The sequence below is a fragment of the Tachyglossus aculeatus genome, chromosome 19 (genome assembly GCF_015852505.1).
Source record: "Tachyglossus aculeatus isolate mTacAcu1 chromosome 19, mTacAcu1.pri, whole genome shotgun sequence".
In the NCBI taxonomy this organism is placed as follows: domain Eukaryota; kingdom Metazoa; phylum Chordata; class Mammalia; order Monotremata; family Tachyglossidae; genus Tachyglossus; species Tachyglossus aculeatus.
In genome coordinates, this window is record NC_052084.1 from 39,947,765 (window position 1) to 39,974,546 (window position 26,782).

General features: G+C 47.0%; 2 protein-coding genes across 7 annotated transcripts in view; one reads left to right on the forward strand and one right to left on the reverse strand.

Moving 5' to 3' along the window:
* Window positions 1-12,845, forward strand: part of ARMC2 (armadillo repeat containing 2) — a 47,946-nt gene extending 35,101 nt beyond the window's left edge. For all 4 annotated transcript variants that reach the window (XM_038761142.1, XM_038761143.1, XM_038761140.1 and 1 more), the window contains 6 exons: window positions 4,258-4,576; window positions 5,002-5,124; window positions 8,966-9,079; window positions 11,287-11,419; window positions 11,782-11,942; window positions 12,364-12,845. In XM_038761142.1, coding sequence (XP_038617070.1) covers window positions 4,258-4,576; window positions 5,002-5,124; window positions 8,966-9,079; window positions 11,287-11,419; window positions 11,782-11,942; window positions 12,364-12,518 — 1,005 coding nt within the window. In that variant the 3' untranslated portion in view covers window positions 12,519-12,845. The remainder of the gene's footprint in view (window positions 1-4,257; window positions 4,577-5,001; window positions 5,125-8,965; window positions 9,080-11,286; window positions 11,420-11,781; window positions 11,943-12,363) is intronic.
* Window positions 12,846-13,647: 802 nt separating this feature from the next.
* Window positions 13,648-26,782, reverse strand: part of SESN1 (sestrin 1) — a 59,473-nt gene continuing 46,338 nt past the window's right edge. For 2 of the 3 annotated variants that reach the window (XM_038761041.1, XM_038761040.1), the window contains exons 4-10: window positions 25,816-25,998; window positions 23,915-24,157; window positions 21,682-21,829; window positions 17,048-17,160; window positions 16,430-16,620; window positions 15,971-16,115; window positions 14,646-14,732 (exon numbers count right to left, since the gene is read on the reverse strand). In XM_038761041.1, the coding sequence (XP_038616969.1) occupies window positions 14,646-14,732; window positions 15,971-16,115; window positions 16,430-16,620; window positions 17,048-17,160; window positions 21,682-21,829; window positions 23,915-24,157; window positions 25,816-25,998 (1,110 nt within the window). Of the gene's footprint in view, window positions 14,733-15,970; window positions 16,116-16,429; window positions 16,621-17,047; window positions 17,161-21,681; window positions 21,830-23,914; window positions 24,158-25,815; window positions 25,999-26,782 lie in introns of all 3 variants that reach the window. The other variant, XM_038761038.1, reaches the window with a different exon arrangement.

Below are 26,782 nucleotides of genomic sequence, written 5' to 3' on the forward strand. Positions count from 1 at the left end.
CGGGCTGAGCTGCAGGCCGTTCATTCCAGGTGGGAGGGAGGGAGGGAGGGAGGAAGGAAGGGAAGGAGTTGTAGTTGTGTTTCTTGAGAGAAAGTGCTCACAAGAGCCTGCCAGGCATACACCGGTTCAGTCTTCAGCACCGTTTTCTGTTAGCGGTCTAGAGCACAGTTTTCTCGCAGAAGTCCGGAGGTGGAGTGGATTGGCTCTGGGATCCACCGGGACACTTCCTTCATTCCTTCTTGGGGCCTTGGGCTGCAAAGCCAGCCAGGACTCTTCAGTTTCTTATCTGTATTGCGGTCTTTGGCAAAGAACACCAACAAAACAATTGAAAATTATCTAGTAAGTACAGTTACAGCCAGATGATAGAAGTAAACAAAAATTGTGGGCTACATAGATTTAGTTAGTGCTTACTATGTGTTGAACACTGTACTAAGCACTTGGGAGAGTAAAATATAATAGAGTTGGGTTGAAGATTCACCAATAGGGATACCCAGTCTTGGCCAGTGTTCTACACTTTTCTTCTCTCTCTCCCGTCCAGGATCCACATTCACATCCTGCCCCTTGGACTCCGCTACCCTATCTTGCCCTTTTCCCCTCCCCACTGCACCTTTCCTAATCCCCATCAACCCTGCTCTTCTCCTGAGTCATCTCTCCACTCTCCGTCCACCCCAGATCCCTTCACTCAACCAGGCAGGCTCTCACTCATTCATAGGAAAACGCCCCAGATAGTCAGAGTCCTAAGTGCCCACACAGGTATGTCCTCAGAACGGGTAGAGGCCAAGCCTCCCTGGGTTTCAGTGATAGGTACAGTGTAAGAGGTTGTTATGGCCATGACTGGTGGTCCGTGGTGGTTGAGTCGCCGGGCCCCAGGGGGGTTGTGTGGGAGCCAGGGTGGGGACTTTGACCAACCAAGGCAGGGGCTCCTGGAGTGCGGGACAGTATGAGGGAGCCCAGAGTTGAGGCTTGCTGATGAGCAGTCAGCAAGGAAGCGCAGGACCTGGCAAGCCCACTCACAATCTAGCCTGCCCACTCCTGCGCATTTCGGGAGTGAAGGTGGCCAATCTGGAAATTGGGGCATTTTCTAGGAAAAGTGCTTGCTAGGGTCAGCTGGGCAGGAGACCGTATACGGCTCTGGCCCTTGGCTTTAGGGCCCGGGAGTTGTTTTTATTATGATGATGATTAATAATAATAATAATAATGGTATTTGTTAAGCACTTACTATGTGTCAAGCACTGTGCTAAGCACTGAGGTAGATACAAGCTATCTACCTGTCTCATATTGTCCCTGTCCCACATTGAGCTCACAGTCATAATTCCCATTTTACAGTTGAGGTAACTGAGGCACAGAAAGGTTAAGTGATTTGCCCAAGGTCACACAGCAGACAAGTGGCAGGGCCAGGATTAGAACCCAGGTGCTTCTGACTCCCAGGATGCCTCTGGTTTTGCCCTCTTTCAGTAATTTTGTTCAAATAATAAGGAAGGTATTAAGCACCTGCTAATGTGTCAGTCAGTCAATGGAATTTATTGAGTGCTTACTGTGTGCAGATCACTGTACTAAGCACTTGGGAGAGTATAATACAACAGAGTTGGTAGATACTTTCCCAACCCAAAAGGAGCCGACAGTTTAGAGCCGAGCACTGTGCCAAGTGTCCACCCAGGGAGAGTCAATACAAGATCATCAGTTCAGAGTCGCTGTGTTAGCTACAGCCTTTTGAGAAACATGTTTGCTCATTAGTAACGCAAAAGTATGCTAAAGAGAATATCTGATAGATTGAAACTGGAATACAAGGTTGAGGTCAGATTTCATAAAATGTAAGTGTACCTGTTTGTCTAATCTCTGATTGGCTAAAGCTGTTGCTACACTGATTCTGGGTTAACCAAAATTGGAAAGTCAGTATAAACTGGTTAAGCTAGCAGCCTGTTGTTTTCACTTCACTCTCCAGAGTCATCAGCATTTTGCAGTCTCAAAATAATAGTTGTTGTATAATTGTGCTACTTCTTCCTAGACTGAATTTAATTAAAAATGCCTCCATCAAACATCAACTTAAAGGTGGCCCCCAAAGATTACTGAAGAGCCAAGGAATCTGATTTGTGCTTTGTAGAAGCTCTAGGTGGTGCTTGTCTCACTGCCAGGTTCTCATATTGGTTGATTGTCCCTAGGTAACCCCCCCCCAGGAATCATCCAGAGTCTGTAAAGAGAGCTGGGGAACCCCAGGGGGACAGAGATTGGGTCAGATCTGATTCTCTTGCATTCACCCCAGTGTTTAGCCCCCAAGAGTCACCCAGCAACTACCATCCCCCTTCTAGACTGTGAGCCTGCTGTTGGGTAGGGACCGTCTCTATATGTTGCCAACTTATACTTCCCAAGTGCTTAGTACAGTGCACACAGTTAGCGCTCAATAAATACGATTGAATGAATGAATGAAATACCTACCAAACTGAAGCTGGTAGCTACAGAACTGAACAGCCATTTGGTGGAAGTGACAGCCAACTGAATGCAAAATGAAGGAATCAAATATCCTCCGCTTCCTTCCCATCCTCTCCCTGCCTCTGCCTCCCCACCCCTCTACCTCCTTCCGCCTTCTCTCCCTCCCTCTGCTTTCCCTCTTCCCTGCCTCCTTCTGCCTTCCCTACCTCCCTCTGCCTTCCCCCTCCTCTACTTCCCTCTGCCTCTGCTCCTGCCTTCCTTCTGCCCAAGTGATTACTTGTTTAGTTTTGTTAAAATAAGCATATAAACTACTCCTTGGGAGTAAAAATGAACAGGGGGGAAGGTGCAGTGAGAGAAAATGAGATAAACCCCCCCTGCCCCCAAAGTCACAAAAATTCAAAGATCAGTAATAATAATAATGGTATTTGTTAAGCACTTACTGTACTAAGTGCGGGGCTAGATACAAGCAAATCGGGTTGGACACAGTTCCTGTCTCAGGTGAGACTCAAAGTCTCATTCCTCTTTTACAGATGAGGTAACTGAGGCACAGAGAAGTTAAATGACTTGCCCAAGGTCACACAGCTGGCAAGTAGTGGAGCCAGGGTTAGAACCCATGACATTCTGAATCCCACGCCCTGTGCTGTATCTGCTACACCGTGCTGCCTCTCCAACATTTCGCTTCATTTTGTTAGCCGGAGAGGACCCAGGTTTTGCCTCTGAGTCATCCCTCCCCCCAGATTCGAGCGTTGCACTGAGCCAAAGAGAACCAGAGCATCCCTGTGTGGTGATCGATGAAAGGCCCGACATTTTCTACCTCGGATCTGATGCACGATTCCCAAGTGTGGCCCGTTTGGGTGCTGTTTCCTCCCAGGAGTCCGCCCCGAATGGGCCACCTCTGCCGAACAGTTCCATGGCTAAAGTTGAATATCCTCCATCGGGGGCCGGCCATTTCCATTCCAGCCCCACAGGCCCCTGGGGTGCCCTGCTCGGGGAGTCACTCGGGCAATCACCCTGGCAGACGGCAGCAGCTCCTTGCAGGTGTCATTGGCCCCTGGGTGCCTCATGCCATCTGTGCAGGCTCCGACCGCTGCCTTTCACAGCTTCCAGGTGTGCTTTCAGCTAGGTTTTCCCTCGAGCAGGCGCCTTGTTCTCACTCCAACGCCAAATGGTGAGACTCGGAGAGTCGGACCCGTAGCGCGAGACACCCCTGCCGGCCCGATCCTGGAGCACCTTTGTCTGTGGCCCAGGGTCCCTGCTCGATTCTCCCCAGGTCCTGGGCCGCACACCACCTGGCCACTGGGAAGGGCAGCTGCAGGCTCTGATGGACAGAGCTTGGGCGTTACCGGTCATAGCTCTCGATGGGGTTGTGTCTTGCAACTTTAAAAGTACACCCTGGTGTTTTGGAACCTGTGCATTGTATTTGGGTAAATATCAAATACACCTAGGAATGGGCAGGGAATGAAGTGTCATGTTTAGGGCTTAGAATGTCACAGCAGATTTATGTGCTTTTTAAAGTACATCTTTTAGAATATGTTGTTAAAAATATTTTGGTATTGTAGAAATTACAGAACTATATCATATCCGTACATCCTAAGGTGCTTCTCAACAGGCTGTGGGGAAAGAAAAGAGGGACAGCCCCTGTTTCCGTTGATCCATTTGAAATCGACCGTCAGCTGCATCAAACAGGCGACATCTTTTTGTTACCTTCAAGAGCTTTAAATCTCCCTGGTTGATTTTGAAGATGGAAAGATTGAACGGCTGCATCCGGTTGTGGACACAGAGATCGTCCCTTCTGTTCCAGACTTGTGACTCTGCCTTTTCTTTTTGTAGGATTTAGTAGTTCGCATCGTTTTCGTCCTCGGCAATCTGACAGCAACAAACAACCAAGCACGTGAACAGTTTGCTAAAGAGAGAGGATGCATTCAAACGCTCTTGTCTTTATTCCGCACTTACTGTGAGCTTGACCTGAATTCCAAGAAATGGAATGGGGAAGGAGAGGACCCGCACAGGACACCAAAACAGCCTTCGGAGGTTGAAGACGTCCTGATCAAAGTGCTGCGCATCCTCGCCAACGTCTCCATTCACCCCAACGTCGGGGCAGCCTTGGCCACTGACCAGCGCATCGTGGCCTCGCTGCTTACCATTCTAGGTAAGGGTTACAGCTGACAGGGCTTCTGTTTTCATCTTCCCAACCTCTGGCTGGTTTACAATTCTCACACGCTGTGAGTTCCTGGGCACCAGAATCCACCTAATTAGAAAGTTAGGTTCAAGAAAGCAGGATTTTTAAACTGCCTAGCCGGATGGCATGATCACATGGTTCCTGCTGGAACTCAGTGACTTCACAGGCCCAATTAGCCAAATGAGATGAAAAGTGTTTTCCTGTTTTTGATTTTTTTTAAAAACAAAAAACACCAAACCAAAAGAAACAAACAAAAAAACCCCTTCTCTTTGGTGCAGCTTCTCTGCAGGGGCAGGGGAGGGCAAGGAAGATGGCAGTCAGAACTCAGTGCCCCTTGCCCCGCTGGGGCTGAAGCAAAGATTTGTTTGACTGACAGACGTGTTTATTATTTTCAGAATGCAAGTCAATCGATGACTGTGAAGAGCTGGTAATCAATGCTACGGCAGCAATCAACAATCTGTCTTTCTACCGAGTGAGCAATTCCGTAATCCGGGATAAGAAACTGCTCATTGCTGAATGTGAGTCGGACTTTATTTTTGAAAGGCTAGGCAACTGGGACTCAGGCTCTGCCACTCATCTTCTCTGTGACATGGGCAAGTCACTTAGCCTGTCTATTCCTCAGAGAGGAACAGCTAAAAGTGAGGTGGATAATCTCTCTCTCTCTCTCTCTCTCACTAGATGTTATCCAGAATAAAAGTGAGGTAACTAAAACATGTAAAAGACACTTGGAGTTTTTGGGAAGAGGCACTTGCCATTAGTTCAGGGTAGTATTCTGGTTATTATTCTCAAACAAAACTGGAGACATTGATATTTTATTAAGGTCCTTGAAGGCAGGGATCGTGTCTTCTAATTCGGTCGTGGTCTTCCCAAACACCTAGGATAATGTTCTGCACCCTGTAGGTTCTCAGTAATTTACCACTGATTAATTGATTTTGGGTATGGACACAGAGTGGCTTTGTACCTGATGCCCCTTTGAACGCCCAGAAGCTAATTTTTGAGGGTTTTAAATTTCTCCTTCGAGAAAGTCAAAATGACTTCAATCAGTAGTATTTATTGAGGATCTACTCAAGGTTAGCAGCCTGGCCTACTGGAAGGAGCATGGGCCTGGAAGACAGAGGACCCAGCTTCTAATTCCAGCTCTGCCCCTTGCCTCTGACCATGGGTAAGGCACTTAACTTATCTGTGCCTCAGTTTCCTCATCTGTAAAATAGGGATTCCATACCTGTTCTCCCTCCCACTTAGACTGTGAGCTCCATATGGGACAGGGACCATGTCCAACCTTATTATCATGTATCTACCCCAGCACTTAGTAGAGTGCTTGACCATAGTAAGCGCTTAACAAATACCAAAGTTATTATTATTATTATTATTGTTAACAAATACCATCATTATTATTATTACTCTCTGCATAGTGTGCTGTACTAAGAGAGTATAATAGAGCTGCTAGACATGACCCCTGACTTCAAGGAGCTTACACTCTAGCAAGAGAAAAAAACACTAAAATGAATTAAAGGTTGGAGGAAGCAATAGAGTTAAAAAACACATAGATAAATGCCTCTAGAGGTGGAGAGTGAGTACCCAGTTCCTTAGGTCACCCAGAAGTGCTGAAGTGGCAGTTGGGAGTCAGGGCGGGGAGATGGAGTGGTGAGATGAATCAGGGGAGGCCTCTTGGAGGAGATGTGATTCCTCAAAGGACTTGCAGATGGGGCGACTAGCAGTCTGCAGGATGTAAAGGGAGAGAGTGTGCCCAGCCAGAGGGAAGGCAGGAGCCAGGGGTCAAAGGCGACAGAGGTGAGAGCGAGGCAAAGTGAGTAGGTTGGAATGAGAGAAATGAATGTGTGATCTGGGTTGTAGTGGGAGAGGAGGGAGGATAAGTAAGGAGGAAAGACCCGATTGTGCACTTTAAAGCCAGTGGCCAGAAGTTTCTGATCACTGCAGAGAGAAGGTATAGGCAACCACTGGAGGTTTTTGAGGTTAGGGGAGACAGGTGCTCGATGTCATGGGTTCACATCCCGGCTCTGCCAATTGTCAGCTGACTTTGGGCCAGTCACTTCACTTCTCTGTGCCTCAGTTACCTCATCTGTAAAATGGGGATTAAGACTGTGAGCCCCCCGCGGGACAACCTGATCACCTCGTAACCTCCCCAGCACTTAGAACAGTGCTTTGCACGTAGTAAGCGCTTAACCAATGCCATTATTATTATTACTATTATTATTAGAACAGTGCTTTGCACATAGTAAGTGCTTAATAAATGCCATTATTATTATTATTATTTTAGAAAAACAGACTCCTGATAGTCAGTCAGTCGTATTTATTGAGTACTTACTGTGATAGGATAAGGTTTTGCTAGCCACTGTTTAAGAACAGAAGAAATGACATTCCTGGGTCAGGGCAATGGTTTATCCAGGCCAGGGCTCTGTCTCTGACAGTGACAGTCGTAGCTCAAGGGAACATATAATGGTGGTCTCCCTTAACAACTTCCCTATCGTTGAGGGACAGCCCCCCCCCCCCCCCCCCCCCCAACATCCTTCACTTTCCCTCTCCTCACCCACCATATACCTGTCACTGAAATTACTGGAAGCCATCTCTGACTAATCTCACGTGTCCCCATCCGATTTTCCCCAGGGGAAGCAGCGTGGCCCAGTGGGAAGAGCATGGGCTTGGGAGTCAGAGGTCTTGGGTTCTAATCCTGGCTCCGCTGCTTGTCAGCTGTGTGAGTTTGGGCAAGTCACTTAACTTCTCTGTGCCTCAGTTATCTCATCTTTAAAATGGGGATTAAGACTGTGAGCTCCACGTGGGACAACCTGATCACCTTGTGTCCTCCCCAGCGCTTAGAACAGTGCCTTGCACATAGTAAGCGCATAACAACTGTGAAATCTGCGCATCTGAGTGCATTCCCCCTAAGCACTTAGGTACTCGCCCCACCCCAAACCCACACAGCACTTAGGGACACAACTTTCTACTCAGTTGCTTCCCCTATCTGAAATGTCAGTCAGTCATTTGTATTTACTGAGTGCTTACTGTGTGCAGAGCACACTTGTGCTTGGGAGAATATAGTGTAACAATATATAATACATTCCTGGCCCACAACAAGCTTACAGTCTAGAGGGGAAGATGGACATTAATAGGAATAAATAAAAGTACAGATTTTTTCATAAGTGCTGTGAGGCTGGGAAGGGGGGAAGTAGCATGACCTAGTGGATAGAACATGGGCCTGGGAATCAGAAGGACCTGGGTTCTAATCCCAGCTCCATCACTTGTCTGCTGTGTGACCTTGGGCAAGTAACGGGAAGCAGCGTGGCTCAGTGGAAAGAGCACGGGCTTGGGAGTCAGAGGTCATGGGTTCTAATCCCTGCTCTGCCACATGTCTGCTGTGTGGCCTTGGGCAAGTCACTTAACTTCTCTGAGCCTCAGTTACCTCATCTGTAAAATGGGGATGACGACTGTGAGCCCCACGTGGGACAACCTGATCACCTTGTATCCCCCCCAGCGGTTAGAACAGTGCTTTGCACATAGTAAGTGCTTAATAAATGCTATTATTATTATTATTTATTATTATTATTATCTCTGTGTTTCAGTTACCTCACCTGTAAAATGGAGATTAAGACTGTGAGCCCCCATGTGGGACAGGGACTGTGTCCAACCTGATTATCTCATATCTACTCCAGGGCTTAACAGCGCTTGGCACATAGTACAATTACCACTGTAATTACCAGTATTATCATTATTATGATTATCATCATTGGAGGTTAGGAAAGCCAGATGAGGAGAGACTTGCCTCATGCAACTAGCCCAAAGCAGGACCAGCTAGCCACACTGTACGGGCAAGACCTGGCTTTGCGGGCACACAGATCCAGAATTTGCGGGGCCCCGGGGCAGGTTGGCATGAAGGGGCCACCCCCACCATCTGCCCTCTGCCCGCTGCCCGATCGAGGAGCTGCGTAGGGGAGGTGTTGCCCAAGGGAGAAACATGTCAGGGTTTTTCTTGGGGCTCAAACAAGACCTGGAACCGGTGAACCAGAACTTACCGGAACTAGTTTTGGTTCTGTGAACCAGAACCTGAGCTGCCCGGGGGGTGCTGGCGTGGGATGACTAGGCCCGATCAGGCTACAGGGTTGGGCCCCTCTTAACGAGTTAGTCCTGCTGCTGGGGCAAATGGCCTCAGACGAGGCTGAAGCATGGAAAGGCTGGTGAAGGGCTAAAGAGTAGAATCCCGGATCCCGTCCGTCCGTCCACCTGTCCGTCATTTAGACAGCATTGCTGTCTTGAGTGCTCCAGGATTCTGGCAGCTTGTATCGAGTAATACGGTAAAGTTAGTTCTGACACTTATTTGTTCTATTTCATTGAAAATCCCCCAAGTGCTCTTAAAGCTTCTGATGAGCAGTAACATGGATGGAATCCTGGAGGCCGTACGAGTCTTTGGCAATCTCTCCCACTACCATGAAATTTGTGACTTCCTTGTGCAGAAAAACGGTAAGTTATTGAGCATGTATTGTGAAATGCCATTTTTGGCAAATAAGTGATTTGAGCTTGAACCTGTACAAAAATCACTGGATGAGAATACACGTGTATGTCTCTGTCTCTATCTGTTTCTGTCTACAATCCAGGATGGCTCCTCGGGTGGGATCTGAGTCTCCTAGTCCCCCCACCCCACCCCTAGACCATAAGCTTGTTGTGGGCAGGGAATGAGTCTGTTGCTATATCATCCGCTCCCAAGCACTTAGTACAGTGCTGTGCACACAGGAAGCTCCATAAATATGATCAAATGATTGAATGAATGAATGTCTTTTCTCACTTTGAAATCAATCGATTGTATTTATTGAGCCCTTATTGTGTGCAGAGTACCATACTAAGTGCTTGGGAGAATACAGAACAGCAGAGTTGGTAGAGGTGTTCCCTGCCCTCAACGAGCCTACGGTCTACAGCTCTCTCCCTGCTGACAGAGGCCCTCTTTGGCTAACAATCTTTAATTGAATCCACAGTATCAGGGCCTGGACGGAGTAATGAGTTGAGGTGTTGGCAGGCCTGTTTGAATCCCTGTGTGATGGACCCAGGGCAGGCACCCTTTTTCTGCCCCTAAAGAATGACTAGTAAAGCCCATTGAGTCCCACTGTTGGCAGAGGCAGATGGGAAGCCATTGCAGAGTAGAGCAGCAGCCAATGAGTGAAGAACGAGAGAGAGTCCCCAGTTGCCCAGCCTGCAGTAGGCGCAGCGCCAACTGCCCCGTGAGGTTCCTGGGCCTGCCGGAACTGTGCTGGGGCAGCTGCCCTCGTAGGGAGGCAAGGTCCAGGCAAGGTGGTTGTTTCCTCTCCACTTGCTGCTCTGGGGCGTGGCTGTTGCCTCAAGGAGCTGATAGTCAGGGTGGGGGTTTTGGGGAAGAGGGAAGGTGAGGGCAAGGGGGGTGGCATTTGCCCCACAGCCCCTCCCTTCCCCCATGTGCACCTTCCCTTCTTCCTCTGTGCGTCTGTTTCTCAGCCTGATTTTCCTGCTTGCTCTGGCCCATTCCGTTCTCCATTGAACCATTCACCCTAACCCCATGGAAGCCCAGAAAAGGGTCCCCCAGTCACGTTCCCTCCACTGCTGACTGTGAGCAAGGTCCTTTTCTTCTCATAAGCCAGTGGCAAATGAGGGCGCGGTACCACTGGGAGCCTGACTTTCCCATCACTGTTGACGGCACTACCATCCTTCCCGTTCCACAAGCCCGCAACCTTGGTGTCATCCTCGACTCCGCTCTCTCGTTCACCCCTCACATCCAATGTCACCAAAACCTTCGCAACATTGCCAAGATCCACCCTTTCCTCTCCATCCAAGCCACTACCCTGCTCGTTCAAGCTCTCATCCTATCCCGTCTGGATTACTGCATCAGCCTCCTCTCCGATCTCCCATCCTCGTGTCTCTCCCCACTTTAATCCATACTTCACGCCGCTGCCCGGATCGTCTTTGTGCACAGATGCTCTGGGCATGGTACTCCCCTCCTCAAATATCTCCAGTGGCTACCAATCAACTTACGCATCAGGCAAAAACTCCTCACCCTTGGCTTCAAGGCTCTCCATCACCTCGCCCCCTCCTACCTCACCTCCCTTCTCTGCTTCTACAGCCCAGCCTGCACCCTCCGCTCCTCTGCCGCTAATCTCCTCACCGTGCCTCGTTCTTGCCTGTCCCGCCATCGACCCCCGGCCCACGTCATCCCCCTGGCCTGGAATGCCCTCCCTCTGCCCATCCGCCATGCTATCTCTCTTCCTCCCTTCAAAGCTCTACTGAGAGCTCACCTCCTCCAGGAGGCCTTCCCAGACTGAACCCCCTCCTTCCTCTTCCCCTCTTCCCCCTCCCCATCCCCCCCCACCTTACCTCCTTCCCCTCCCCACAGCACCTGTATATATGTATATATGTTTGTACATATTTATTACTCTATTTTATTTGTACATATTTATTCTATTTATTTTATTTTGTTAATATGTTTTGTTTTGTTCTCTGTCTCCCCCTTCTAGACTGTGAGCCCACTGTTTGGTAGGGACCGTCTCTATGTGTTGCCAGCTTGTACTTCCCAAGCACTTAGTACAGTGCTCTGCAGTAAGCACTCAATAAATACAATTGAATGAATGAATGAATGAATGAATGACTTCTGGACAGTTGACCTCACCTGGCTTGCCTTTTCTCTGCTCCCTCTTGTGTGGCCTCAGTGTACAAATTTGTGATCGCGCTGCTGGATGCTCGGCACCAAGATGTCTGCTTTTTCGCCTGTGGGGTTCTCCTGAATCTCACCGTAGAGAAAGACAAGCGAGTCATCTTAAAAGAAGGGGGCGGAATTCAAAAGTAAGTTCAAAACAATGTGGTCAAAGTTCGGAGCTTACTGGTCTTCAGGAAAGCTCACTTCACCATCCGAGTTGCCAAAATGGGGACAGAGCGCTGAAGCCCTTCCCTCACCTCCTCTCCCTGCCCCACCAGTTCCTGGCCAGCCCAAGCCCAGCCAGTCCCAAGGACTGGAGAAAGGAAAGCTTTCTCTTGGTGGTTTGGAAAATTCTGTTCAGGATGGTGTATGGGGAGAGGGGTGGTCACCGTATGAGAAAAAAGCCCAAACCCAAAGGAAATGGGATCGTTAAAGAAAGCACTGCAGATCCTAAAAAATATGACTACTGGGTCTATTCAATTTTACCTTTTTCTGACATTTAAAACAGGTTAGTGGATTGTTTAAGAGACTTCGGTCCTACCGACTGGCAACTGGCCTGCTTGGTATGTAAAACCCTGTGGAATTACAGTGAAAACATCACAAGTGCTGCTTCGTGTTTTGGAGAGGAAGTTACAACTACGCTCCTAGCTTTGTTGTCATCATTTTTAGGTAAGAGCCTAAAAGAGGTCAGGCTGGCATGCTTCCAAGTAGGATAACTGTACCCACTTTTTATTTTTTAATGGTTTTTGTTAAGCGTTTACTATATACTAAGTGCTGAGGTAGATACAATCTAATCAGGTTGGATCCAGTCCATGTCCCATGTGGGACTCATAGTGATGAAGACACCCATCGGTGATATCGTCTGAGTGCTGTTTGCAGAGTACAGAGTTGGTAGCCCCGTTCTGCCCACGGGGAGCTTTCAATCTCCAGAGCTGGAGATTGATTGCCTTTAGCTCTGAGGCCAAGGACTCATTTGGTTGGGTCCCTGGTGGGTGTTGGAGGTCCTGTCCCCTCGCCACCCCCTCAGGGACCGGCACCAGAAACAAGCTGCTCCTCATGGGTGACGGTTGCCTTGTTTCCCCGCTTGTAGATGAGGACCTAGCCCTGGAGCAGAGTTTGGACGGAGCTCTACGAGACCACCACAGGTTCTACTGGGAAAGAGAGTTTAAGCCTGTGGCCCAGCAGCTTCTCAGCCGCCTTCAGCGCTGCCACCCGCCCTTCCCCGAACCCATTTCTTCCTTCTGAGGCCAGATCGCAGTCCCCAGCCCACGGACCGACTGTGAGGACTGAGCACGATTGGTACTTACCCTAAATACAGAAAACTTGCAATCCATCATAGGGATTGATGAGTCTGTTACATACTTCTGCTGCACAAAGTTGTTTTTACAGTTAGTTTGATATAGAAAAATGGGATTTAAGAAGCTTAGAGATTAAAGTACTGGCAAAAGTTTTATTTCTATTACAGTATTTAATTATTTTGATCTGGATCTTCTGGGTTTTACTACAGTTTTAAGGCACTAGTTTCCTTATTCATGCTAAATTCTATTAATAAATTATGGTGAAACAGCATAATAGTAGTAGATCAATGTTTAATTATGTTATCGTCCTGCTTCTGGACAAGTATGAAAGTGGTTTTTTTTGCTTGCCATTAAGACTCAAAAAATAAATTATCTATGATGAGCTGAGGGGTACTAAGAGATAAAATAGCCAAAGTAACAAAGGCTGAGAGCCCTGGCCATCTGGCTCCCCAAACAAAAAGTCAGAGAAGTTTTGAGTACCTTCACAAGATCCTTTGAAGAAAACTTTAATTGCTCACAACAGAAGGAGGTGGGGGGGGGGGGGGGGGGAGGGGTGTGTGTGTGTGTGTGTGTGTGTGTGTGTGTGTGTGTGTGTGTAGCAAGAAAGAGAGAGAGAGAAGGTAATGCTTCTTTTGTCTAGGCTGTTTACTGTGTCTTATTTAAGGCTTTTGCTTTTTGAGTGGAAGGCTCTGGCACTGTAGGAATGAGAAGCAGGCAAACATCAAATTCAAGTATAGGTCCCAGACCTTGGCCAGGTTAAATTTAGAATGTGAGGTGATAATGATTTAGTATGTTGGAGCTGTTACAGCTCTTACTTCAGTCTAAACCTCATTTGTGTCATTGTTTGGCTCAAAATAATTCTGGTGTAGAATTCTTCCCCGGAAGGCTCAATGCAGAAGGGGGAACCGTGGAGGATACATCACTAATTTACAAAGTAGAACGTTTCCTGACCGTCAGGTAAGCAACTGTGATGTCCCACAGCCAAACAGAACCCCTGATGACATCTGATCATTGAGCTTGAACCATTCTCTGTTATGGGGGTGGAAATGTAACCATTTAAATGAATGCGATGGAAAAAAGGAGGAAAATGTTGCCCTTTATTGAAAAAATACCGATAATACTGAACAGACTTCAAAGGCAATTCACGCTCCCCAAGTACAGAGGACTTCTACATTTCCCAATCCAGTTTGCCCTTGGAATATCATTAGCATTTTTTTTGTAAATCAAGTTTTGATTCACTTATTGCAAGGACTTTCCACCTTTAGCGAAGAGCAGCACAATCAAGGGAGGAACGTTGGTACAAATGCACCCAGAAACAAACGTCCCAGCATAATTCAATGCACGTAAAGTAGGGCAAGGTGGAGCTGGGGAGTGGGGGTGGGGAGAGGAGGGGAAAAGGGACAGGTAAAATTTCTTGAAGTTATGCACTTTAAGACAGCTTCAAGAAGGCTGGAATTTGTTTTTGGAGACAAGTGTTATCTGGCTTATATCCGCTAACTCCAAAGCCTGAAAAACTGCTAACATTTAAGGCAAAACTTGAAAAGAAGAAAGTCACTGCCGTTTTTATGGTGAGGCTTGCTCAATTCTACGATCGACAGGTATTACGCGAGTTTGCTTTTCAACCACATACACAACCCAGGAGGCTCAGGGAATAGCAGCAGTGTTGACATGAGTACTTTTAGCTGAACTGGGGCAGACCGCCTATTACTCCACCAGCACCATCGAAGACATTTCTTTAGCTCCCTACAGCTCAACGCAGCCAAGTCCCATCGCTGGCCTGCTGGCTCCAAGCTCCTGCCATCGCGCTTCCTCAAAAGCTGGAGGGCGTCGTGCCGGGCTGTCCGAGAGCCTCTGGCATCGACGAGGCCCCAGCTGCTCACCCCCTCTTTCCCAACATGGGCCCCCCGTCACCATGCGCTCACTGCTCGTAGTAGCACTTTTCCCTCAGTGAAGCAGCGGAAACTAAAGGAATCAGAGCCCGAGGGATTTCTTTTTCCATTGGTCCTGGACTTTATACTTCCTCCACGAAGAGCTGGGCAAACGTCTCGAAGATTTTGGCCCCAGAAAGCCCAAATCAGGTCATGTAGCGGGTAATGGCTCTCAGAGCATAGAGGAGTTCTGCTTGCATCCGAGCTTCTGTAAGAAGCAAATTAACGTGCACCTGCAGGTGAGATACAACAAAGCACTTATTAGGATTCTAGCTAGAGAATCGATGGAGTTTCAGAAGAATGGAAACCAACACCATCCACACTCTTTGTAACTAGCTCAGCCTCTCTTTAAAAGAACCTAATAATAATAATTGTGGTTTTTAAGTTCTTATTATGTATGTGCCAGGCAAATTAGGTTGGACACAGTCCCTGTCCCATGTGGGACTCTCAGTCTCAACCCCCATTTTACAGATGAGGTAACTTTGAGGCACAGAGAAGTGAAGTGACTTGCCCAAATAGCGGACCCAGATTTAGAACCCTATGACCTTCTAATCCTCAGGCCAGTGCTTTATCCACTACGCTATGCTGCTTCTTATGCTACTTCTTGGACCTGCCTGGCCAAACAGGATGCCAAAAATGGCCTGGTTTACAGCAGGCTTGTGTTTGCTTTTTCTGCCTCTTAGGGCTGAACCCCCATCTGACCATCTGAATTATGGGCCAGGGATTTTTCCAGGGAATGGCACCAACCCTGGGCTGCTGGCAGCTCCCTGATGGGAGCAGCACCAGCCTGTCAACGTGGCCTACTGGAAAGAGCAGGCACCTGGGAGTCCAGAGCCCTGGGTTCTTGTCCCAGCTTTGCCACTTGCCTGCTGTGTCACTTTAGGCAAGTCACCTAACTGCTCTGGGCCTCAGTTCATTCATCTGTAAAATGGGGATAAGATTCTTGCTCTCTCTCCCTCCTTCTCCGCTTCTGAGCACCATGTCGGACAGGGACGGGGGTCCGATATAATTTTCTACCCCAGGGCCCAGCATAGTATTTGGCACATAGTCAGCGCTTACTAAATACCACTAAAAAAAAATCAATCCCTCATTAAAAAAAAAAAGTGCCTATAAATCAAGGGTCATTTGAGCACTGAGCTGGGCTCAGACTATTGGGCTTGTGTACAAGTGTTATCCCAGACCTCAATAGGTACAGCTTTTAAGATCAATCAGTCAATGCCATTTGAGGGCTTCCTGTGTACAGAACATTGTATTAAACGCTTGGGAGAGTACAAGAATACAACAGAGTTGGTAGAACTATTCCCTGCCCACAGGGACCTTGGAGTCTAGAAGACTTGAGGCAAAAACTAGCTTTTTTCTGGAAAATTCAGGAGACACTTTTTCCTGTGAACAAATTACAGCTCTTAACAGTGTCACTTTGGAAAAGCATTTGAATGTCAGGCTCTGCCAGCAATCCTGGCTGGCACATTACCTTCTCAGAGTGTTTGAACTGCCTCCAGAAGCTATCATACATTCTTTTGGTGACCTTTTCAGGAGTGCAGACTACAGTTTTGATGTAAACTTTAAAGCTGCGGTCCAGTAGCTGATTAATTTCCCCATAGTCATAGTCATCATACCTGTTCAAAAAGGAAAGGAATGAGAATGATCTATTTCATATTTCCGTTTGTAACTGTAATGACATCTGTTTTTTCTCTGCTTCCAAGCTGATGAAACTGTCAGTAGACATTTGAAATTGTGGAGGGAGAGAGGGCAAGGCACCGCTAACGGCCCCAAATTTTACTCAGGCCAGACAAAATCAGGTGGGAAAACTGAAAGTCATGAACCCTTCCAGGCCCTAAGGGAGCTGAGTGGTACATTGTTGTAATGTCACCATCAGACACAGCACAGACACATTTTGAATTTCATTTTCCTCATGTTTAAAAAGACCAACCTTATTCCAAACATGCAGTGGATATAATTCCAAATTGCCCGCCTAAGCATGGAGGTATCCACATCTTTGTGCATTGCCATGGTATTGTATGTCAGATTATATGCAATATGAAATTTCTCATCAATCAACTGCCCCACATCTGGATAGAGACGATTAACCAAAGAATAACCATGGTCTTCCCAGCAGTAGTCCTGGGGGTGAGACAGAGAGCGAGAGAGAGAGAGCGAGAGAGAGATGAAAATTTGGGCAAGTCCACTGGTCCACCCAGCCTTGCTGACAGAGGCAACAAAAGATGCCTGGAAACAGTGTGATGATTGATGGCTCTCCCCCCCGCCCCAACTTTCTCCTCAGGCAGACTGTTAACAGTATCTTTTTAATCACCTTTAAGTCTTTAACCACCTAACGCCTCCCTCTAGCAATATGGATTTCTCATCCCTGAATAACCTATCCAAACCCTGCTTGAACCTATCGCTATTTTCTGCCAGCAGGACGTAGCTGTTTTTTCATATGCTTATCGCTCATTCCAATAACTCACAGCTGTTCCTCTTTACAATCAGTCCCTCATGAAAGCAAGCAGTGAGGTGAAGGGTGATCAACCTGCAATCACTTCCATTTTACCTGAACTCGAAATGTTGGCACGTGCACCCCATGCCTGGAGAAGTCTTTATAACCGTAACTGGTGTCCTCAAAGTGACGCAGTATTTCCCTCGCTGGTGCCGCTTCATCATCATCTATTACAAAGACAACATCAATGTGAGTTTTTTTATAAACAGTGCAGTAAAAGGCCAGTTTTTCTTCTTGGCTACTCACTCTCAAAGTTAAGGTTAATGAAGACTTTATCCACTGAGAACTTTAATGTTGATGCCAGGTGGGATGGCTTTTTTTGGAAGATCATTTCAAGCCCCAGTCTGTCCATGGAAAGTCCAGTGTTCAGTTAACTACCACTAGTGCTGACCGAGTTGTGCCTGGGATCCGTCCACCCACTGGGCTCTAGTCCTCTCTCTAAGCTGGTCATTCTGGGAGGAGTGGTGGTGGTGGTGGTAGTAATGATTTGAAGCACTTACTACTGCACCAAGTGTTGGGAGAAAATGCACAAGTGAAAATTAGACAAAGTCCTAAAGGGTCTCACAATATAAGAATTGGGGGCAGGGAGGTTGGGCGACTGACACATAAGGACAGATGCAATAAGATAAATAAAGACAATGATACAAACAGCAAGAGGACTAGGCCATTGGGGCTAGTGGAGCAGTTTCAGGCTCCTCATGATGCTGAGTCCATCAGTTGCGGACACGGTCCAGGTCACGACTGCAGCCATAGCTTTCTTGCCTTTCTAGAGATTAATCAAGCCTCATGCTGTCATTCATTCATTCAATCATATTTATTGAGCGCTTACTGTGTGCAGAGCACTTTACTATCCGCTTGAGAAGTACAAGTTGGCAACAACTTGTCACTGCTTCCACTGCCTCTGGGCTGGAGGAGGAGGGGTAGGGGGAAAAGGGACTCCTTTCCCACATGACAGACCCTGCGGTCATCCCGTCTAGCTGAATGTCTGAACATTTCAGACTCTGCTGTCCACCTAAGTGACCAGACCAGCACAGGGAATGGCTTGTGGTTGGATAGGGTCTTTGTATGATCCTGTGTCCTACTGAGGCCATTTAACTGGAAGCAAACCCTCAGGACAACATGTCGCTGGTAACTACCTGTTTTGCACCCATCTTACCTCCTTCCCTTCCCCACAGCACCTGTATATATGTATATATGGTTGTACATATTTATTACTCTATTTATTTATTTATTTATTTTACTTGTACATTTCTATCCTATTTATTTTATTTTGTTGGTATGTTTGGTTCTGTTCTCTGTCTCCCCCTTTTAGACTGTGAGCCCACTGTTGGGTAGGGACTGTCTCTATGTGTTGCCAATTTGTACTTCCCAAGCGCTTAGTACAGTGCTCTGCACATAGTAAGCGCTCAATAAATACGATTGATTGATTGATTGCAGAATCAGAAAGAATTGCTGCAGATGACTGGAAATCCTGAAGAAGACTGAGGCTCATGCATGCAACAAAGGTTTTGATCTGTGACCTGAGCTGAACGTAGCCTCTGCATCCTGACCCCCAAGGCAGGCAGGCAGGCCACTGTCTGATCATGCAGAGCCCCATTTGGCTGGTATTCTTTGGGAGGCTGATGTCAAGCCTCAGAGAAAAATGAAGATTGGTCGCTGGGCCTGGAAACTAGGATGCGTGCCACAGCCAACTGGTTACTTAGTTTCCGCATCTCCAAATGTGACACATTGCACAGTGACAAGCTAGGCTAAGTATCAGTAAGTTGTTCACCAAATGCTATTCTAGCCAAACGATGGTCATTGACGAGCAGCCATTTAATGATAGCATTTATTAAGCACTTACTTAAGACGATGTTGCAGTCAGGGAACCACAAAGTAAGGACAGAAGAAAAATATTTGAGCACAACTTCAAATGATTGCACAGGAGACTTGAGGAGACAATGGCAGCAGACATGCAAGGCAAGAGCAGAAGCTACAGGAAGACTGCAGTAGCAAGAGGCAGAATGAAAACCAATACCAAGAATGCAATGGACTTGTGAAGCTTCCCAGTTCAGAAAAGGTGTGTGTGTGTGCGCGCGCGTGTGTGCGCGCGTGTGTGTGTCTCACACTGGGAAAGGTCAGCAGCTCCTGACTTGACCACTTCAGACACATTTACCCCCAGCATTAGCATCATCAGCTTAGAAAATGACATCCAGCTCAGTTCTGCAGTAGATCCCAGAAATCTCAGCCCAGTCAAGCAAGCCTACTTTGTACCACAGTGGTCTGGGGGGGCAACTTACAGACACAAGTGGCTTTAGTCCCAGCAACACCGTAGATCACTGTGTAGCAGGTGGGGGGGGGGGGGGGGGGGGGGAGGGGAGGGCGTGGGGCTGAGCATGGGCACCCTACTGCTTTGACTGTCTCAGGGACCTAGATTTTGATCAATCAATCAATCAATCAATCGTATTTATTGAGCACTTACTGTGTGCAGAGCACTGTACTAAGTGCTTGGGAAGTACAAGTCGGCAACACATAGAGACAGTCCCTACCCAACAGTGGGCTCACAGTCTAGAAGGGGGAGACAGAGAACAAAACCAAACATACTAACAAAATAAAATAAATAGAATAGATATGTACATGTAAGATAGAGTAATAAATATGTACAAACATATATATATATATATATATATATATATATATATATATATACAGGTGCTGTGGGGAAGGAAAGGAGGTAAGATGGGGGAATGTACAGGGGGACGAGAGGGAGAGGAAGGAAGGGGCTCAGTCTGGGAAGGCCTCCTGGAGGAGGTGAGCTCTCAGTAGGGCCTTGAAGGGAGGAAGAGAACTAGCTTGGCGGATGGGCAGAGGGAGGGCATTCCAGGCCCGGGGGATGACGTGGGCCAGGGGTCGATGGCGGGACAGGCGAGAACAAGGCACGGTGAGGAGATTAGTGGCAGAGGAGCGGAGGGTGCAGGCTGGGCTGTAGAAGCAGAGAAGGGAGGTGAGGTAGGAGGGGGCGAGGTGATGGAGAGCCTTGATGCCGAGGGTGAGGAGTTTCTGCCTGATGCGCAGATTGATTGGTAGCCACTGGAGATTTTTGAGGAGGGGAGTAACGTGCCCAGAGCGTTTCTGGACAAAGACAATCCGGGCAGCAGCATGAAGTATGGATTGAAGTGGGGAGAGACACGAGGATGGGAGATCAGAGAGAAGGCTGATGCAGTAGTCCAGACGGGATAGGATGAGAGCTTGAATAATCAGGGTAGCGGTTTGGATGGAGAGGAAAGGGCGGATCTTGGCAATGTTGCGAACCTGAGACCGGCAGGTTTTGGTGACGGCTTGGGATGTGAGGGGTGAATGAGAGAGCGGAGTCGAGGATGACACCAAGGTTGCGGACTTGTGAGACGGGAAGGATGGTAGTGCCGTCAACAGAGATGGGAAAGTCAGGGAGAGGGCAGGGTTTTGGAGGGAAGACAAGGAGTTCAGTCTTGGACATGTCCAAGAAAGCCTGTGTCTTAATTGGATGGTCCCATGGGAGGCTTATGATCCAGGTTTCTCTGTCGGTGGTTACTGGTCTTCAGAGAGATGAAGACCAAACGAGCAGGTGTGTGGAGGAAAATGTTTTTAAGGGGCAGGGAAAACTACCTACTGTACCTAATGGTCAGTTTGTTCTATACTCCTTTTTGGAACGGTGACTTATTGGGGTGGGGGGAGTGCCCCTCAATGGATACTACTTCCTGCACTGCTCCGGGGTTTTTTGGGAGGTTGAGCATCCTGTTGAGTCGTAAGGCCCGTTGAGATCACAGTACAAACTGGCAAAGTTCGAGAGGACAAATCCACATATTTGGGCTGGTGCTAAAATCACGAGCCTATCATATTGCCTCTCCTGGAAAAAAAACCCCAAACCAACTAATCCCAGCACCTTTGCCTGTTGAGAGATCTCATTTTCTTCCCTTGCCCTATCTTGTGCAGTCATGAAGTGTGGGCCTCTTGATACATTTGGCTATTGATGGTGCTAACCGTCCTCCAGGATTACTTTGGGAAGGATTTCTTTCTTTATCTTTAGAGTGCATCCCCTCATTGGTGCAATGGGACTCTTAAAAACAAAGCACTAGCTTGGGTTTATGAGTTTCTTATGAATAGGGATCCCTGTTGGATAGTGCTATGATGACAATGATGATGGCATTTATTAAGCACTTACTATATGCAAAGCACTGTTCTAAGCGCTGGGGAGGTTACAGGGTGATCAGGTTGTCCCACGGGGGGCTCACAGTCTTAATCCCCATTTTACAGATGAGGTCACTGGGGCACAGAGAAGTGAAGTGACTTTGAGCTGCAGCGTAGGTCCTTCCAGAATACAGGTTATAGGAGAATTAGGGAACGTTCTTCCACCAAATCCAAACGGCTACCTTCCTGCCTGCCCCGCCCACCCACCCACCCACCTGTATAGGAAGTGATGTCGGAAGAAACGGCCGGGCGTGGTCATGCAGCATCGATTAAGGCACGCATGTTTCCAAACATAACCCTCGCATTTATTAATATTCATCACTCTCTATTTTTAAATCCAGCTTCTCAGACCTCAGTCACGATTAGATATCTGAAATTTGGACTGTGTAGTAGTCACTTAAAATATTTCCTGTAAACTCAGTATTTCAGTAGTAGGTACTTTAGAATAAAAGTAATAGCATCTCCAAATGGGGTCTTCTTACCTGAAGGGAAAACGAACATGCTCTCTCTCTTCTCAATCTCAAATCGTGAGGCCATTTCTTCTTGACTTGCCTCCTCCTCGTCCCGACACTCCTGAAGCTGCTTCATCTTCTCCATGAGGGCCTCCACTTCACACCAAGAATCTATTGCCTGAACAGATCACATAGCTGGTGAGTAACTGTTACAGAAAAGAGACAACCTAAGCAATCTAAAAGTTTGAGCCATCACAATTCTTGAAGTGGACGTGGCTGGTTGGTTTTGGTTTGTTTGTTTTTTTTTTTTGTGGTGGTTTGGTATTGTGTGGGTTTTAATTTTTTTTTAATATCACGGAAAATTCCAGATTTTACAAAACAGAAGGTAAGTACTCTCTTGGATAGGAGAATATTAGCTGGATGGAACTGTTGGAGTCTTTTAGTTACATAAGGGAACCAATAAAAATCTAGCCGTTTAACCAAGGCACACAAATGCATAATCTGTAATCTATTACCTGTAACCTATTACCTGTTGAAGATAAAACTAGAGATTGGTACTTGTGCTGTCCAGAGCACATGAAACACGAAATTCTGCTGTTGTGACTTTACACCCAAGGGAGAAAACCCCGGGGCCTCACATTGTGTGGTTATGTTAAAGGGCCATTTTCATTTTATCACCAAACCCCCATCTTGAACTGTGGTTCCACATTAAGTTTTCTGAACTGATCCCAGAAAGGCTTTTCTTTGATGAGCTCAGAATAATAATAATAATAATAATAATAATAATAATAAAAATAAGAATAAGAATAAGAATAAGAATATTTATTAAGTGCTTACTATGTGCAAAGCACTGTTCTAAGAACTGGGGAGGTTACAAGGTGATCAGGATGTCCCATGGGGGGCTCACAGTCTTAATCCCCATTTTACAGATGAGTTAACTGAGGCACAGAGAAATGAAGTGACTTGCCCAAAGTCACACAGTTGACAATTGGCGGAGCTGGCATTTGAACCCCTGACCTCTGACTCCAAAGCCCGTGCTCTTTCCACTGAGCCACGCTGCTTCTCAGAAGATCGTCTTCTCTAACTGCGTTTCTGGGAAATACACTGAGACAACAGTTCTACTCATTTTTGTATGAGGGGAAACTGGTGTGTGGAGAAGGGCAGATCACTGAGTGTGGACTAACTTGCTCTTCACCAATAATGAACCATATCGTCTCGGTCCAGGCACTGACAACCACTAGCCCTGCTGCTGGACACACCGGCCTAAGGCTGCAGCTCAGCCCTGCCCATCAGGCCACCATTTTCAGTGCCACTTCTCCCATCGACTGGTCAAACCCTGGTACCTGTGCCGCCACCCGCAGTATACGGGGCCATCGTCCCAGGGCCTCCGCTCCCCTCTGCTACCTGGCCGGCAGCACCAGGGGAACCAACTGGGAACCCTGCCCTGCCCTGCCCCTGTCCTTCATCCCCTCAATTTTCTCCCTAGACCAATGTGGCAGCAGAATGGGGGATTAGGTTTTGCTCCCCTTGAACGCTTCACTTTGGAAATCTAAACTACGACCGAGCGGATGGAAAGAAGAAAGCGAGCTGCACCCTGGTTCTAGAAAAATGGAAGAACTTCTTTCAATTCTTAAAGCTGAGCTCAGAGCAGGATTGCACCCACTCCAGAGAGGCTTCTGTCCTGGAGACTCGGCTTCAATCAGAATCCCATTTGAGAAAGAGGACTAGAAGCTCAGCGAAACTGAGTGACATTTCTGGGCACTGAATAAATCACCTGACTGAGTGGCAGCAGCAGGCTAGTCGGGTTCCCGGTTCCCTGGCCTAACCGGGGCCTCTGAAAAAGTCAGAGCCCTGATCTTGAAATACAGACAGGAAAACCTGGCACGATGGCTGATGTGATGACTCCCCTGTCTTTTTCTATACCATTCTGTTTTCCTTTACTTTCCCTTATAATGCAGGGTCCAGGATGTTAGCCTAACAACAGGCTCTTTAGCTTCTGGTTCTGACTTGGCCACTGACTACATCACAGACCATGTGGATGAAAACAAAAGCTGTGTGTAAAACCTTTTGGGTGCATCAGGGGATGGTGGAAGAATTATTTTACAAGTGGGTAATTCTGCGTTGAGAAAGTGAAGTTTCCAAATTGATGTCTGTTTTAATTCTGTGGATTTCTTCGCCTAGGAAAGAGGAATTTAACACAGCCTGGAATCAAGGAAAAGGACAGAGGTCTTTCCTGAGCCACCGAGCCCAAATGGGTACGTACTGGAATAGTGCCCGCTGGGCTGACGTGTGTCTCCTCCATGCTGTGGTTGCCATTGGTGAGGTCACAGGCACAGTAGTGACCGACTGAAGGAGGTCGAAAGGTGTGGCCGCCATCACAGTGAATTTCTGGGCTGATCCCACACCCAAATGTAAAGGAGGCAAGAGAGTGGTAGTGTGTGAGCAGAACCACTGCGTTTACCAGTTCCGCCAGGGACCAACTGTGCTCTTCGGCCTTCAACAGTTGCTATGGAAAAGATGAAGGAAGATGGTTACCTCTGGACAGTATGCTCCTTGAGGGCAGGGAATGTGTCTACCAACTCTGTCGGAGGCTCCCAGGTGCTTACTACAGTGCTCTGCACCCAGTAAGCGCTCAAGAAATTCCACTGATTGACTGGCTGATTACCCTGGGATTTGAAAAAGATGAAAACAGCTGGATTTAAGGATGAGTTTTACCAACTATACCATTTAGAGCAGAGCCAAATGCCATATTAAATGTCATTGGTAAGCAGGAATTTACTGCTGATTACTGCCCGTTTTTCTTCTGATACTGTGCTCTTTTTCTGGAAGTTCCTCTTTTGCAGATAGGTTGTCCCACCATGTGACAGTTAGGCACTCCAGTGAAATGCTACCATTCTAATCTACGGCAGAACTACCTGTAAAGGGGCGACAAGAGCTACCTAAGCAGTAGTCAGGCAGAGACCAAAAGCAAAGGCGGCCTGGCTTAGTAGAAAGAACACAAGGTCTCCTGGAAGTCAGGAGACCTGGCTTCTACTCCACAGCTCTGACTGTGACCTGCTATGCAAGTCACCTGACCTTGGACAAGTCACTTAATCTATACCCTGGGCGTGTTTCTGCGGCTGAAAAATGAGGATAAGCTACCCGCTCTCCCTGCTTCTTCAATCGAAAGACCCCTGGGGGGACAGACAGAGTCCGAGCTGGTTATCTTGAATGTAACCCAAGCTTACTTAGCACAGAAAAAGCACTTCTTAGGGAAATTAAGACAAGAATTCATACAAGTAAACTGGAATAAGTGTTTCTTTCCTCACTAAAATGTAACTGAAGTGTTTCTTTCCTTCTTTCCTTTCTAAAATGTAACTGAAAAAAAGGAATTTAGAAATGTAAAACACCAAACTATGCTGTGCGTGCTGCCTTCCTTGAAAATGCTTAAAGAGATCACAAGCCATAAGCTGGCAGGTAGGTTTATGGAGTCTCACGGCTTTTGACCGTTAAGAAGCAACTTCTTTTGATCTCTGCATTGGGATGCCTGCATTTGCTGAGGCAAACTGCATAAACTAGGTGTAAATCTTATCTTTTTGCTTGTGTCAGAACTTCTGTTCTAAATCTGTATGTAAAATATCTGCCTTTTACATTTGTTTTTACAAGCCATAGAAAATAGAAAAGGAGAAATTTAAGAAACTCCACAAACGTTGTGGGTTAGAATTTTAGACCAATAATAATCTTCAGAGTGACCACAATCAATGTAAATTCTGCTGGGCTTTTAAAGATTAAAGATGAGCAGTAATAATGATAATAATCATCATGCCATGTATTAAGTGCTTACCAGGTGCTAAGTGTTGGGGTAGAGATCAAGTTAACCCCTTAGACTCAGGCTCGGTCCCATACTGGGCTCACAATCTGTCTCCTTTCCACTTTGCAGATGAAGATACTAAGGCCCAGAGAGTGGTGAAGTCAGTAGACTACTGGTGAAGTCACTAGAGCTGGGACTAGAAAGACCCTGGATCTCCGGCCTGCCCACCCAGTACTCTCTCCATTAGACCTCACTGCTCCCTAGGTTGTTGCTGAGAACCTAGCCCAATGCCCTGAAACCAGTAAGTGTCCGGGGTTGCTGCCATCAGAGTTGTACTTGGGTCTGGCTTTCCAAACACTGGGGATCGGACTCACCTCGATGTGTTCTTTGGTAATGAGCCACGGCCTGTGGGCCAGCACTTTGTTTAGATCTCCTAAGTTCTGCAGCTTCTGAGGAGCATTCTCTAGGCCATCAAGCCATTTGGGGTCCCCACCCACATGAAGGAAATCGTTCACATGGAGGTTCACCAAATATGAGCATTGATGCCTTGCTGCGGCCTGGAGAGGGGAAAACAAGTCACTTGAATTAGAACTTTAAGCATCACAAAATAATCTAGACTTAGAATAAATTTATTAAACTTGATTAAGAATAGTTCTAAATTTCTGGGATTATACATGTCTTATTCAAAAATGTCTCAGAAAGGTATTTAAAAATTTGCTGAAATTCCCAATTATTACCAAAATACCTAAGAAGCAGTAACATTTGGCTCTCCAGGCTATCACCTCACACTATGATTTGGAAGCCAATGTTGAGAGGAGGCCATTTCTGATCCCTCTCTCTCCCTCGATTCTCACACACATGTATAAGTGGTCAAATCAGTGAAATCGTCAAGCATCACAATAGGGCATATGGGAACCCTCCTCCCCTCTCGCCTCACCCTGGATTCCCTGCAGGGGTTGGTGGTTGTCTACAGACAGCTGCGATGTGTCACTGACCAAAGAATCGTGGATAGCAGCGGTATGTAATCTTTGACTTCCAAACCTATTCCCTTTGCAACTGAGGTTTTCAAAGGTAAAGTATGTTAATGGGATAACACAAATTTTTACAAGTTGAACATGATTAATACGGATTATTTATGCATGTATTCATTCATTCAATCATATTTATTGAGCACTTATTGTGTGCACAGCACTGTACTACGCTCTTGGGAAGTACAAGTCGGCAACATATAGAGACGTCCCTACCTAACGGGCTCACAGTCTAGAAGGGGGAAACAGACAACAAAACAAAACATGCACACGTTGTGTGTGTGTGTGTGTGTGTGTGTGTGAGTGTGAGTGT